The following is a 15519-nucleotide window of genomic DNA, read 5'->3' on the forward strand; positions in this document are numbered from 1 at the left end:
GTATGATGGGATAGCCTAATTTTGGCAATTAATTGATCTTTCATTATTAGCAGGTAAATATGCCTAATAGTCTGTGATGGGATGTTAGATGGGGTGGGATCCGAGTTACTACAGAGAATTCTTTCCTGGGTGCTGGCTGGTGAGTCTTGCCCACATGCTCAGGGTTTAACTGATTGCCATATTTGGGATTGGGAAGGAATTTTCCTCCAGCGAAGATTGGCAGAGGCCCTAGAGGTTTTTCGCCTTCCTCTGCAACCTGGGGCACGGGTCACTTGCTGGAGGATTCGCTGAACCTTGAAGTCTTTAAACCACGATTTGAGGACTTCAGTAACTCAGACATAGGTTAGGGGTTTGTTACAGGAGTGGGTGGGTGAGGTTCTGCAGCTAGCATTGTGGAGGAGGTCAGACTAGATGATCATAATGGTCCCTTCTGACCTTAAAGTCTATGAGTCTCTTCCAATCCTAATCTTCTATGATTCTATATAAAGTGATATATGATGCTAATTATGCTCAAAAATCAGGTCCAAGGTATTTCAAATGGAACTTTCCAAAATTAAGAGATATTTTTCATATTTATTTATTTCTCTGTGCCTCAGTTCCCAATTTCTAAAATGCAGATGACACCATCTCATGGGATGGCCTGGGGCCACATATTAAACAACAAGGATAAAAGGAAATATTGAATAATTGTTTATTAAGAGAGCCATCCTGTGCCCTGAATGAGGCAGGCATCATGTGGAAAAAACAGTATGTGATCCGATAATTAATGACTATCATAATGTATACAACACAAGGGGGCTGAATTAGGGTTGCAGAGGCAGCCTTAGTTCTGGTGTTTCCTAATTTCTGAATATATGCCATATAAAACAGTAACATGAAACTGGAAAGAAAAAGTTAAATTAAAAAGTTACAATACAGTTGCTATTGCTGCTTAGTAGTAATTACAGTTTACAATCTATGAAGAGTGTACATAATATTTAACAACCAAAGAGAAAGGAGCTAGTATTGGCAATGTGGACATGTGTAAAGTTTGCAAGCAAATGAAAAACCAGTTTAAGCTGGGTAAGCTTTGGGACTGACTGCAAGCCCGAAAGAGAGAGACTAGAACTTAGAGAGGTAGAGACAGGGTCAAGGAGACAGGGGTAGGGAAGAGACCAGCAAAAGGATTTGTGCCCACGATAGTACATTCCTCTCCAGAACCTGGAATGGAACCCAAATTTAAGGTAGTTTAAAGATAGCAGGACAGACACCTCCCACCCCACACACACACCACAAAAATCAAACAAAACCAGATGTCCACTGAGACAGAGGATAAAAAATTCTGTAAAAATTAGTTACAATGGTAGAGATTTGTTGCACCAAAATCATGATATTTTTAACCATCTCTTATAGTTCATGTTATAAAAACAAACTGAAGATAGATCAAAAAGGCAGATACGGATAATGCCAATGACTGAAGAACCCAGAATACCTTTATATTATTTGCTACAATTACGCTAGTATAACTGCATGTGAACACTATTCCTGAATAAAAATGATTTCATTCCAGAATAATTACTCCAGAATATAAAAAAACAAAACAAAACAAAAAAATAGAGTTACACTGGCATCGCTATAATGGAATAATTGTTCCTTTATATCTATGCTGCTTAATTTCCTCATGCAGACAAATGCTTTGTCTTCTAAGCAGCCAGTTCATATCTGATCTTAGATGTAGGTTGTATAAATACACAATGGCAGTAGTATTAGTTGCTACAAATAGTCTCCTGTTAAATTTTGTTTTAAAGTGATTTACAAACCATAATCAAATAATTTACAAATCACTGAGTTGGCTGAAAATGCTACAGTTGGAACTACTGCCATGTCAATAAGTGATGCTGATCTGAAAATTTCAGAGTTTCAAGAGTCAATTCTTCTACCTTCAGCATGCACATGTTCCTCAGCATGACATCTCCAATCCGTTGATAATCTCCTTTCACATGAGAGTTGGATTGTCCTTCCCTGAAATAAACAAACAATGGAATGAGAAACTGCACTAAGATGAGTGTCCTGGATACACAATTTTTTGAGTCTACTAAAGATGACTTTTGGATAACGAAAGGAAACAAGACTTATTCTCCCTTTCGATCCATCTCCCCATGCTTCCTACTGCAGTTGAAATCATGGGGAACACCGTATATGGTGACCACAAAAAAGAACAACCAACCACAACCACACCCACCCCACAATCACATGAGCAAAGGATCAGAAATTATCTCCATGATAAGGTTGGCAAAACTGTTCAGAGATTTGTAAAAATAATCTTGACAGGGTACCATCTGAGTTTGAGTTATTTTTGTTAGCTTTTGTACACTGTATTTGTTCACTTCTGCTCTTCCAGAACTAGGCTGCTGTAACCGTATACAATTATTTGGCTTATGCCCTCTCTGGCAGAATCTTCATAAGCTGAGGCACAACAAACAAGTCATGAAATCCAGGGTCTACACAGAGAAAATCTGGTTTGCTACTATAAAGAGGTAGAAAAATCATTAAATCAATTAAATTCCATGAACAGAACTTAGCACGTTCGACCTATGATGGCTAGTTGAATTCCAGTACATTATGTCTCAGGCTACAAGAAAATAACACAAAAGTTCATTGGTCCTGGAATCCCTTCTCTAAAAATCAGAAAAACTGTTCTGTGAGAAATTAATAACTTTGCCTTGTGCATCTTTTATTCATAGAAACATTTGTTTTCCAGTTACTTTAACCTGTCAAAGTAAAACACCCCAAAAGAACAAGTACTATTATCCTTTTGACCTTGTGTTTCTTCTCTTTGCTAGGGCCAGGAAAATTAGGTCAAATTTTTGGAACAGGGAGCAATAGGTTCTGCTGAAAAAACGCACACCTCTGCATGCTGAGTACATAACTATACACAAAAAGGGTGATTAGGTATGCTATAATATCATTTACATGTACAAATCTGAGGGATTGTGGGGACAATAATGCATGAAATTGTGGCCTCTTAATAGTATTTTAAGAGTAGTTTTTCTCTTTCTATAATTTATATTTTTAAAAACACCTCTTTATATATTCCTTTTACACAGTTTCAGAAGTGCCAAACTGTACAGATTTGAAGGATCATCTACAGCCTTTGCCTGAGCATACAGCAGACAATCCCCAAGAACTCAGGCACAAAGCTCACTATTAAGTTTTACCAGAGTGCTACCCTCTGCTCCATCTCTTTCAGGAAACTTCGGTGAAACTCATAGATTGGATCTATATTAGAGAAGAGCAGTGTCATCAGACCTTCAGGCATGGCGTTCTCTTTGATGACTGCACTGCGGAACCACTGCAGGAGAAAATATAAATAATTGTCTGTTTAATAACATTTGACAAACCACCATCTGAATTTTAGCTCCTGAAGATACAGGGAGAGAAAGAGCAGGAGGGAAAGGGAAACGTCTAAGAAAGAGATCATCTAGAGAATATAAAGAAAGATGCAATTTCTCTCCGCGCCAAGCTTCAAAAATTTGAAGCAAGTCGTTTGGCCGCAGGCATAGGCATACTCCATGTTCCAGTGGCAAGATGCAGATAGACTATTGTACAACCACAATAAATTATGTGATTCTGGAACTTTCCCACAACCAGTGTTGTATAACTGCTTTTATTTCAACACTAATGTAATGGTTCTTTTGTAAATTTTGTAACAGTAAATGGAGTTATTCAGCTGTTGGAGAGATTTTGCTTTGTATTATATGTTTTTTCTCAATGTCTTTAGTTCCTAGTATTTTCACAGTGAGGAAGGGAACATACCTTCTGTTTCTGAGGTGCCAAGTATTTCAGTTATCTTATGTACAGTTTAGAATTTCTCAGGTGAAAGAGGAGGAACTTACTCACCAGGATGGTTCTTTGAGATATGTCCCCCCTCCATGGGTGGTTCACTGAAAGTGTGCATGTATGTGTCCTTGTGCTGCCAATCAGAGAATTTCAAAAGCAGTCCGTCCCATCCACACGTGCATTGCCTCACCCACCACGAGGCTAGCTAGCATGCACAGGCATTTCCCCCCTCAGTTCCTTCTCTACCACAGTATTTATTAGCAAAACGCCGAAGTAGAGGGGAGGAAGGTGAGTCGTGGAGCATCCATAGAAACAAACATCTCAAAGAACCATCGTTACTGCACAAAGTGAGTAACTTCTTCTTTGTCTTCGGGTATTATCCCTATGAGTGCTCCACTGTAGGTGACTCCCAAATAGTTACCTTGTGCAGTAACTAAGGTTCTTCGAGATGTGTCCTTGTGGGTGCTCCATTTCAGGTATTTGTGTGTCCCAGTGCCGTCAATCGAAGATTTATGGTGGCAATACCCGCACAGGTTACACGTGCACAGTAGGCATCTTGTGGTGCCGTTAGCACCGCATCTAGCACGTGCACAACCCGAGCCCTCCAGTTCCTTCTCTATCACAGAGTCCTAGTAGCGAACTCCGAAATAGAGGGAAGGAGGGTGGTTAGTGGAGCACCCACAGGGAGACATCTTGAAGAACCTCAGTAACTGCACAAGGTGAGTAACCCTCTCTTCTTCTTCGAGTGCTGTCCTTGTGGGTGCTCTTCTTCAGGTGACTGTAAAGCAGTGCCCCTCAGAAGGCAGGAGGGATTTCAGGTTTATTTGAGTCACAGAGATAAGTACGGTTAGGCCAACTACGGCATCAGCCCTGGAGTCTTGAGTGATTGCATAGTGCTCAGTGAATGTGCGGACAGAGGCCCAAGTGGCCACTCTACAAATCTCTAGCATAGGAACATTGTTTAGGAACGCTATAGAGGTTGAAACTGATTGTGTGGAATGCACTCTGATGTGGGTAAGAAGGTCTGCATGCCGAATATGATAGCAAATGTTGAATGCATGTAGAGATCCATTTAGACAGTCTGAGTGGATATTGCACAGCCTTTTGAACGCTTGGTAGTAGAAATGAAAAGTGTAAGAGATTTCCAGAAAGGTTTGGTCCTTTCCAGGTAAAACGCTAATGCTCCCCTGATGTCCAATATATGCAAGTCAGTCTCTGTTGGAATTTCATGAGGCTTCGGATAGAATGTAGGAAGATGGATTCGTTGGTTCATATGAAAGGATGATACCTTTGGTAGAGATTTTGGGTGCGGATGCAGCATGATCTTGTCTTTGAAGAATATTGTGTAGGGAGGATCAGCCACGAGAGCCCCTATCTCTCATCTGGTGGAAACAATAGTGACCAAACAGAGGAGGGAACAGGTGGCTAATATCAGACTGAGGTCCCAGGCCGAAGTAGGTTGGTGAACCTCTGGGTAAAGGTTCTGGAGACGCGTGAGGAAGTGTTAAGCGATGGGGTGCGCGAAGACTGAGGTCCCATCAATCACATGATGGAATGCTGTAATGGCCGCAAGGTGGACTTTGATTGAGCATGTGTTTTTCTTGACACCAGGAGGAGAATCTCTTCTGGTTTTGAAGGTAAGTATTATGCGTGGTTACTTTCCTGCTGTTTAGTAATACGTGTTTGACTTGTTCCGAGCAGGCTAGTTTGCCATAATGGAACCATGCAGGAATCATGTTTGTAGGTGGAATTTCTACAGATTTGGGCGAAGAGTGCAACTGTTGTTCTGAGACAACTGATCCAGATGGCAAGGGAGAGCTTGAGGGGCGCGTATCGCCATGTTCATTAGGTAAGGGTACCATGCTTGCCTGGACCACATCAGGACTATGAGGATGAACTTGGCCTTGTCTAGGTGTATCTTGTGTACCACAAATGATATTAGGAGAATCTGTGGGAACACGTATAAGTGGTGCATACCATGTGATGAGGAAGATCTCCCCTAGTGATTGTGGTCCCATTCCCGCTTTCAAGTGGAACATTTCGCATCTCCAAAAAACCACAAATGCACACAGGTCTATGAGGGGAGTGCCCCACCAGCAGAATATGGATAGTAGGACTCCGTCACTCATTTCCCATTTGTGTTCTCAAGAGGCGTACCTGCTGAGCATGTCTGCCATCGTGTTCTAACAGCCGGGAAGGTAGGAATTTGAAATGTTTATGTTATGATGTATGCATTAGTTCCAGTGTCATGGCTTCGGTGCATAGCAAGTGAGATTGAGCACCCCCTTCGCAAAAGATGTAAAAAACATGCAGGCAATGTTGTCAGTCATTATATGAATTGATTCGTTCTTTATGCGAGGCAGAAAGTGTCTGCTGGCATTGTGGACTGTGCATAGCTCTAGTAGACTGATGTGTAGCCGAGTCTCCGCAAGAGACCATTTGCCTGGAACCATGTGCTGATGCCCATCAGCGAGGCGTCTGTCATCATTACTATTGATGGGGGTTCCTGTTGGTATGGGATGCCCATGCATACATTTTCTGGTCTTGTCCACCAGTGGAGAGAGTCCAAGATACGGGGTGGCACTGTAAGTCATTTGTGCAGGCTGTGCATGCTGGGTATGTATACCGAGCTTAACCAGCCCTGTAGACAGGGCATATGTAGTCCTGCATGTTGTACCATGAACGCTGAAGCTGTCATGTGTCCTAGCAGTTGCAGGACAGTACGAACCACCATTTGGGGGCTGACTCTTAACTCTGAGATAAGGTTTGTCAGAGTTGCAAATCTGTGCAGGGCAGGAATGCCTTGACTTCTATGGCACTGAGATGTGCCCCAATGAAGTCCAGTTGCTGGACAAGGATTAGAGTGGATTTTCATTCGTTTATCTGTAGCCCTAGATCCCTGAAGAGTGCTATCATCATCTGGACAGTGTGCATCCCATGTAATGAGGAAGATGTCCCCCAGTGATTGTGGTCCCATTCCCGCTCTTAAGCAGAACATTTCGCATCTCCAAAAAACCACAAATGTGCACAGGTCAATAAGAGGAGTGTCCCACCGGCAGAATATGGATAACAGGACTCCATCATTCATTTCCCATTTGTGTTCTCTTCCTCAGTCTTTCAGAAGGAGACATCTCCTGTCCCTGCATGGAGGGTGCCCAGAGAGGAGGTCTGTTGGTCTGGCTCTGGTGGGAGAGATTTCTCCATCAGTATCATTTTCAAGTGGAGATCTCGGTCACGTCAGACTCTTGCTTTCAGATTACTGCAATGGGTGCATTTTTGTGGGACATGCACCTCCCCAAGACACTGGACATACAAAGAGTGTCCATCCAAAAAAGGCACTGCATCATGGCAAGAGCCACATTGCTTAAAGCCTGGGGAGCCAGGCATCTTAACCGTTAACTGACCCTGGTGTGGGGAAACTATGAGGAGTGTAAACTGAGAACGTTAACTTTTTTTTTTTTTACACTAAAACTATCACTAACACTAACTACAACTATTAGAAGGACTAACTACTTAAACTGTTGTTTTTAGAAGTTTGGCGAGAGTGACGAACACTACCCCTGAGCTCAGTCTTCAGCAGAGGACAGCAGAGAAGGAACCGGATGGCTCGGGTTGTGTGTGCACTAGACGCGGCACCAACGATACCGCAAGATGCCTACTGAGCACATGCGACCTGCACAGATATTGCTCCATACATCTCCAATTGACAGTGCCAGGGCACACCGGCATCTGAAGTGGAACACCCACAGGGACAGCACTAGAAGAAGAATTTCTATTTTTTCAAGTTAATGGTTAAAAACCTGGCGTGAGGAACAACAATATTAAAGAAATTTAACTCTCTTACTACTGTAATGACTTCTAGGTCTTTCACATATGTCCGTTCAGTAGCAAGAATCTCTTTTGCTATGAAATACACCTTCTCTGTTGGATATTGCTGAAAGAAAAGAAAAACTACCAATTAGAATTAAACATACATATATTACATTTCTTATTTTTAATCATGAACTCACTTTCAACCAGTTCCTGGATCTCTCTGAGAAGAATTCAAGCAATGCTACTTTGGCAAAACTGTTGCCTCCTGCAGTGAAAATGGAATGTTTCATTTTCAAAGCACTGGTAGTCAGATCAGTGTTGGATTTCTCAAACAAACATTGAAGTTGTTGTAAATTATTTTTTGTGAGTCTAAAGGAAACCTCTGAACTAAATTAGATCACACCACCACGTGGGACTTAGATAGCACTTTTCATTCCAAAATCTCAAAGCACTTTACAAGAGTGGGGAAGGTATTATTCCAGCTTTCACAGATTTTAAATGATTCTGTAATAAATTTAAGTATGACCTGTGTTTCTAATTCAACAGAATCAGTGTTTTGGCAGTTTCTGAATCACTCTGTTTCCATTTACTCAAAGGTGACACTAATTAGCTAAGAAGCCACAACAATCAAAATGTTTGCTGCTTCGTTGCCATGGAGTAACTATGGTAGTACTCTGCTCTATCAACATGGATACAGAGGTTTAAGTTGCAGATGCTAGATCCTGGGCCTTTCCTGATGGCTGACTTTTTAATTTTAATATCATTTGTTCTAAGAAAGCAGACGCACTATAACCCTAGGCTGAGCAGATAAGGTTTCTAGGCACAGCTGACTGGTGTTGCAAGAGTTTGAAAGAAAAACAAAGGCCCTAAATAATACCAGTTTGGAAAGGCAGTGAATTTTACTTAAGAAGAGTTACCTTCAGTTTTATCAATGCCATTTGTCCAGTGTCAAAAAACCACTGAAAGAATCACTTTGTTTCACTATATTTGGAGTCAGTTTCTTCCAAACCCCAAACGCCTATTTAAGGGTGGGGAGAATGGGAATGGGCATCGAAGCAGAAGGAAGGAAATGGTGAAAACAGATTTTCTGTGGTTGCAAGAGATCAAAAGTCAAGTTGGCTTAAACACATATATTATTAAAAAATTCTTAAATAATATTGAGGGTCTGATCACATTTCAAGTTAAGACACCACTTTGTCCTTAACTCCCCTTGCTGTGTGCCCAAGATCCTCAATTTATGTAAACTAGTATAGCTCAACTGAAATAATGGAGCTATGCCATTTTACATCAGCTGAGAACCTATTTATCTTTTTGTCCCTCTTAATAGTATTACAACTTTAAAAATTATTTCCCCCTTTTTTAAAAATATATACACCAAGTAGAAGAAGAAAGGCTCCCTCTACTAAAAAATAAAATCAGTTGCATTATTTCAGGTAACCCCATTTCAATTAATTCTACTGGTATAAAAGTATCAAGGGGCACTGAACCCCTAGAGAATCTCAGTTATTAAAATTATGGCACAAGAAAAGCACACGCATTCCACCCTATACTGTACATCACATAGCCTCACTAGCATCCTGTTGTACAGCAGGCAGGCACCAGGAGCACAGAGAGGACCATGTGGGTGCAACAGAAGTAAATGCTTTATTGGCTACAGTCCAGAAGTGATAAACAACAGCTGGTACTACTACTGGGATTACTGAGCTCTATGACAAGTATTGGAAGCACCTTCCAATACAATTGCACAGATGACGTCTATGTATATGTAAAACATACCAGATTTGATGTGTTAATACTGCACTTGTGCAAAATATTTTAATGGCTTGTCAGAAAGTCATTCTTAGGCACACTCTTCGATGGGCCCATCCTACAACATTATTTCTTCCAAATACTTGTCTAGCTCCTTTTTAGGTTATTTTGTGTTTGTTGTTCCCATTATTGGTTTATTTTCGGTCAACTCCTACTGATGTAAAGAGATTCCCAAGTTCTTGTAATTTCTAACACCAGATGGAAAAGCCTGCCTATGACCTCTGCAGCAATGATACTGCTGTGCTCTGAGCTTCTGCATAGCAGGTCCTCCGAGCCCTGCTGACCAGACAGCTCTGCTCCGCTTCTCTCAATACTGGTCTTCCAGCAGCTGCCACTTACTTCATCTACAGGCTGCTGCAGGTCCTGTCTTGGCCACCCAAACTACCTATGGGAGATTCTTTGGGCCTCTAGGCGCGTCTCTTCCCTTTGCAATTCTCCTCACTCCACTCCACCCCACCCCACCCCCAGCCGCACTAGGAGGGTTTTCAAGCCTGCTGTGGTCTCAGTGGAAAGACAGAAGAACCTGGGTTAAGTGCATAAGAAAGGAAAACTGAGCATGTGGGGAGAAGAGGATGGTTTGGACAGGAGAAGTGAAGGAAGAAGAGAGATAGAGATGTCGGGGAAGGAGGAAAGATGGAAGGGGATAGTCCAAAATTATTATATGCCAGCACTAGTTTGGAGGATGATAAATGAATGCGAGGAAGAGACAATACTTGGAGAGCAACAACTGAAAGGTGTGTGTATATAAAATACTGAAAGGTTTATTGTTCAGATGAGAAGGGGCAAGACAGGATAAGGAATTTATATGTACAGGAAAGAAGCAGTGAAATGAGGAGATTGGTGAGACCACTCTGGATGAGGTAGAATTATTTCATTTTGAGATTAAATGCAATAAAGGAAATAAGTTTACAGAGGAGCTTGCTATAAGATGCTTCTTCAGAACGAGCAACAGAAAAGTCAGCAAAAATTAAAAAGCTATGCAAAAGGAACATAATGGTATTAATGAGAGACTTCAATTATTTGAACACAAACTGGGACATAAGAAGTGAAAGAAATAAATTAAATAGGCTTTTAGACAGGGCAATAAATATAAAAAATGCTATTTTTTTAGTCTCTGCTTTGTGCTGAGTCATACAGGGCAGGTAGAGAGGCCACCATCTGTCAAAAAGAGGTCAGTCCGTTGATTGATGTAAGTACATAACACCCACAGGCTGGCCTATATACCCACTATCTTTACCTGAGCAGCAGCCAATTCAGAATCCAACTGAGGAGGAAGGAAGTTCAGAGAGTAAAAAACATGCTAAATTTTTTGCAGGGGAGGAAACAGATGGGGAAGGAAATTGGGGATTCTTTCCCAAAAAATATTTTAAAAGTGAAAGATCTTTGGAAGCATTTTATTAGCATGATAAATGTGACACTCATTGTCTTCTTTCTTTTTGTTTTAGGGCTTGTCTACACTACAAAATTAAGTTGACTTGAACTATTTTGACCTTGAGCCTCCAAATTAAGTCAATTGTGTGTGGCCACACCATGCTCATTGTCTTGATGGAGTGTCACTAGCAGCACCTGCATCGATGCACAAAGCAGTGCATTGTGCGTAGCAATCCCAAAGTGCAACTTGCCACAGTGTGCTTTGGGAAAGTTTGTGCAGTGCCTCATGAGACCAATACATTGTCACAGGGGAGAATGGGAATATTGCATCGGTATCCCATAATGCACTGTCCTCCCTCCCTCATATCAATGGCAAACAACCCAGTGGTTTTCGTGCCTTAAAACTGCCACGCGTACTCCATGCCTCTGGGGTTATGGTGCCTGCTCAGTTGTGCACTCTTGCTGTGAGCATCTCAAACACCTTGCGGTTTCTCCTGCAGTATTTCCAGAGCCAAAATAGGGTCTGCCGCATGGAACATAGCAATGTCCTGCAAGCAGCCCTGCTGCAAGCCATTGAAAAAAACAATTCACAGTTGCTGCTGGCAGTCACAGAGCAGCTGCACTCTGTTGAGTGCCATTTCTGGTCCCATGAAACAAGCACCAGAACCATGTTTCCTCCTGTAAGCCCGATTATTAAAGCCCTCACTATTGTTTTTGCCCTTCCTCATGCACTGACTGGCTCTCCTCATTACTGACAAGATCAAAGTTACCCAACTTTCTTCTGTCTCCTCTAACTCTGTTACTATTATTTATATTGTAGTAGCTCCAAACATCATGTGAGGTGCTGTATTAACATAAAGCAAAAAGATGGTCTCTGCCCTGAAGAACTCAGAATCTGAGTTCTCTTCCTCGAATGTTCCTCATACGCAATCCTCCACTCTTCTTCTCTCCCCTCCACCTTAGAAGGCGCAGCCGTAGTAAGTGCCTGGCATTAGTTCTGAATATCTCATTCTGTTCATATCTGCTCCATTCTGCGTACCCTAATAGGTAGAGACGGGTGCACCCATCTTAGATGGAACAAGGGCATATGGTGTGGAACCAGCATGCAGAGAACTCACACAGTTGGCAGGGTGATGATGTGAGGCTTCCTTGCCACTACAAACATTTCCAAGCTAAAATCTAGCTTGGTGAGGGGGGAGTTGCTCTACTTTATCTTCTTTTTAAGTTTATTTTCTAACCTTTATACATCTCTGAATGCTCCCTTCAAAGAGTCTAACATTTCAGTTGTCTTTTAAAATAAATATTTATAAGTAGCAAAAAGGGTATTTATTACTCTAGATAGCGTACCAACCCTCACCTAATGCCCTTTACACTGCAGAGCAGGCATGGTAATGACATCTTTTAAACTGTCTTTCAGGTGCCAACTACAGCGCTATTTCTATTTTCCCTCTCAAATCCTATTGTTCTTTCCCCACCACTGAGCCTCTTTCCTTTTCCAGAAATCCAATGCAAGTGCCAAAAAAGAGTTAACACTGCAGTTCTGCAAGCACATGGTGCCACATAAAAGCAATGACAAACTAAGGGCTACTGAACATTTTCACCAAATGTTTTGTAATTTAGAGAAATGTTGAGGAAGACTTACTTTTACTTGTGTAATGATTTAATTTTAGTAAATGGAACTATGATTTTAAAATACAAAACAATACATAGCAAACAAAAACTTAAGTTACACATTCATGTCCTGATATTTCTATAAAATTACAGCAGCACCCACCAGCACCAACACATTTATATTAGTATTCCCATTGTAAGTCTCCATCTTCCAGGTATTCATAAATAGCCTGTAAAAATTTACCATGAAACTTAAGGTCTCATCCTGGGTAAGTTTCATTTTAAGAAATTATTTTCAAGAGGAAACTGAAGCTTTAGAACTCTCAGAAGTTGACCATGTTTAAAATCAATTAGCAACAAAAATTCACCCCAAGGCTTAAAAGCTTTTTTAAATGAGTTTCAATCCAAAGAGAATGTAAATTGTTGAGATATTACACTTTTGAAAAATGAGGTATATGTGACAGAAATGGAAAAAGACTGAGTGCCACTATAATATTTTTATATATACACACACACACCCCACAATTGTTTTATTATTTCCTTTTATGTATGATGCACCTACCATAAAAATGAGTGCAGTTCAATATTTAAAAAGACAAAGTAATTGTTAGCTAATACAGTGTCAAAAACCATCCACTCACCAACCTTCAAAAATAACTGAAAGCTCCCCACTCTAACTTCACCTTCTGATAAAGCCTAAGTAGTTTTTGCCACATTCTCTGTACATTAACAGATTTTAGCTCGGTGGCCCTGTCCACTCTGGGAAATTAAATCAGGTTAGAACAAAGTTTTAACTAACATGACGTTAAGCACGCAGTGAAGACAAGGACTGTCCAATCAGTTGACAACGTTAAATACAACCAGTGCTGTGCTTAACAACACACACACACTTAAGCAACACACACAGACGACTCCAACAACAGCAGTGAGGACGATGATCCTGGCATGACGTTCTAATGCAAGAGACTCTGGGACCCCAAGGTCAACATACTCCCACTGAATTTTCATTGTAGGAGCTTGCAAACACTAAGTTTGTATTAGCACAAAATATCATTAATAGTAACAAAGAATATACAGAGAATTGCATCAGAATCCATGCTAAGTCAATACACATGCCTCACTCATTGCTTAGGTTCTCTGTAGTGCCATTGCCTTACCTTGCGTTTTACTTCCTCTTCCTCTTCCTCCCGGGCACTGCCAGCATCGCTCAGGACAGGGCTCAGAAGAGGAGATGAACCCTGGCTAGTTGGGGTCAAATTCACCTGAAATGTGGGGTTCAAGCTCTGTGGACTCTTGAATTTGAAAGAAGAGAGCTGAGGGTGGTCCATTGAGAGGCCTAGAATTGGAGAAGGAAGGAAAGATGGATTGGGAAATGAGAAAAGATATGTTATGACAATGGTTTATCTAAAAAAGACCACTTGCCTACCAGCAATGCAAAGATTAGCCAATAACTATAATCTTATATTACTTCAAAAATGCCAAAGAATCTGGCACACAAACATTTTTAAGCAGATTGAAATCTCTTGGAATAATTGAGTAATCTATACAATTGAGCTATTAGCTGGCAGTTAGATATAGTTTGAGCTATTGAACACAACCCGGATAGGGACTAATGAAATGGCTCAGTTCCCCCTTATTGTGTTAAATAGTGACCAGTACAGATTACTTTTACAGAAGAATACATTTTTACATTTTCCTTTTTTAAAATTAGAATTCTCTTTAGCCCCAGAGAGAAGCTAGGACACGTTATTGTAGTAAGTATTTCTTCAGAAAGCATTGAGCAAGGGAAGTGGGGGAGGAAGGAATGGAAAAATCTTTCATGAATTCAGAATTTGTGGAATATCTGATCTCAATATCTGTGTTTCTGGAGGTGGGGAATATGCTGCTAGACACACAGGGACCACATACTATATTCCACCTTAGGCTCTCTAGATCGACAAAATTTGTTAAATATTTGAGCTAAATGTTTTACTGACTTCAACAAATGAAACTGATCTTGTAACACTGCAGCATACAGAATTTTTAGCTAGGTAGAAGAGAATGTTGTAGCATTCTTCAGTAATTCAAAGGGTATGGACGGTACATGGGGCAAATAACTAGACAAAGATGCTTTGCTCTAGTAGAGTTATTTTGGGAGGGCAAAAAATAAAGCAGGGACATGTGTTATTCAAATTATCATGACCACAATATTTCAGACAAAGTAAAACGTTGTTTTCCTAAACCCTCCCTCTGATAACGAGTCAAATTCTGTAAGTCTAGACCTCTGAACCAGTTCTAAGCACTCAACACAGAATCATAGGACTGGAAGGGACCTTGAGAGGTCATCTAGTCTAGTGCCCTGAACTCATGGCAGGACTAAGTATTACCTAGACCATTCCTTACAGGTGTTTGCCTAACTTGCTCTTAAAAAGCTCCAGTTATGGAGATTCCACAACCTCCCTGGGCAATTTATTCTGGTGCTTAACCACCATGAGGATTTTTTGGAGTTTCAACCAATTTTGAGGATTTCAATAACTCGGTCCTGGGATAGGGGTTGTTATAAAATTGGATGGGTGGGGTTCTGTGGCCTGCCTTGTGCAGGAGGTCAGACTAGATGATCAGATTGGTCCCTTCTGACCTATGAGTCTATGAGTCAGGAAGTTTTTCCTAATGTCCAACCTAAACCTCCTTTGCTGCAATTTAAGCCCATTGCTTCTTGTCCTATCCTCAGAGGTTAAGAACCACAGTTCTTCTCCCTCTTTCTTGTAACAACCTTCTATGTTCTTGAAAACTGTTATCATGCCCCCTCTGAGTCTTCTCTTTTCCAGATTAAACAAACCCAATTTTTTCAATCTTCCCTCATAAGTCATGTTTTCTATACCTTTAATCATTTTTGTTTCTCTTCTCTGGACTTCCTCCAATTTGTCCACATCTTTCCTGAAATGTGGCACCCAGAACTGGACACAATACCCCAGTTAAAAATGTAATGCTTTCCATCCTCAAAGGGCTCTACAAACATTAACCTATGCTTGCAACACCCCACTGCAGTATGTATGTATTATTATTTGTTTTACAGACGGAAAACAGGGCTAAGTAACTTGCCCAAGGCCACAGAGC

General features: G+C 40.9%; 1 protein-coding gene across 11 annotated transcripts in view; it reads right to left on the reverse strand.

Annotated features, from left to right (window-relative positions):
• FARP2 (FERM, ARH/RhoGEF and pleckstrin domain protein 2) overlaps window positions 1-15519 on the reverse strand; it is a 204445-nt gene that overhangs the window by 30673 nt on the left and 158253 nt on the right. For all 11 annotated transcript variants that reach the window (XR_004002053.1, XM_030575993.1, XM_030575992.1 and 8 more), the window contains 4 exons: window positions 13581-13759; window positions 7664-7753; window positions 3198-3331; window positions 1920-2001 (listed from right to left, as the gene is read on the reverse strand). Coding sequence is in view for 10 of the 11 variants with exons in the window: in XM_030575993.1 (XP_030431853.1) it covers window positions 1920-2001; window positions 3198-3331; window positions 7664-7753; window positions 13581-13759 (485 nt within the window). In the remaining variant the exon portion in view is untranslated. The remainder of the gene's footprint in view (window positions 1-1919; window positions 2002-3197; window positions 3332-7663; window positions 7754-13580; window positions 13760-15519) is intronic.

The sequence above is a fragment of the Gopherus evgoodei genome, chromosome 9, assembly GCF_007399415.2.
Source record: "Gopherus evgoodei ecotype Sinaloan lineage chromosome 9, rGopEvg1_v1.p, whole genome shotgun sequence".
NCBI lineage: Eukaryota > Metazoa > Chordata > Testudines > Testudinidae > Gopherus > Gopherus evgoodei.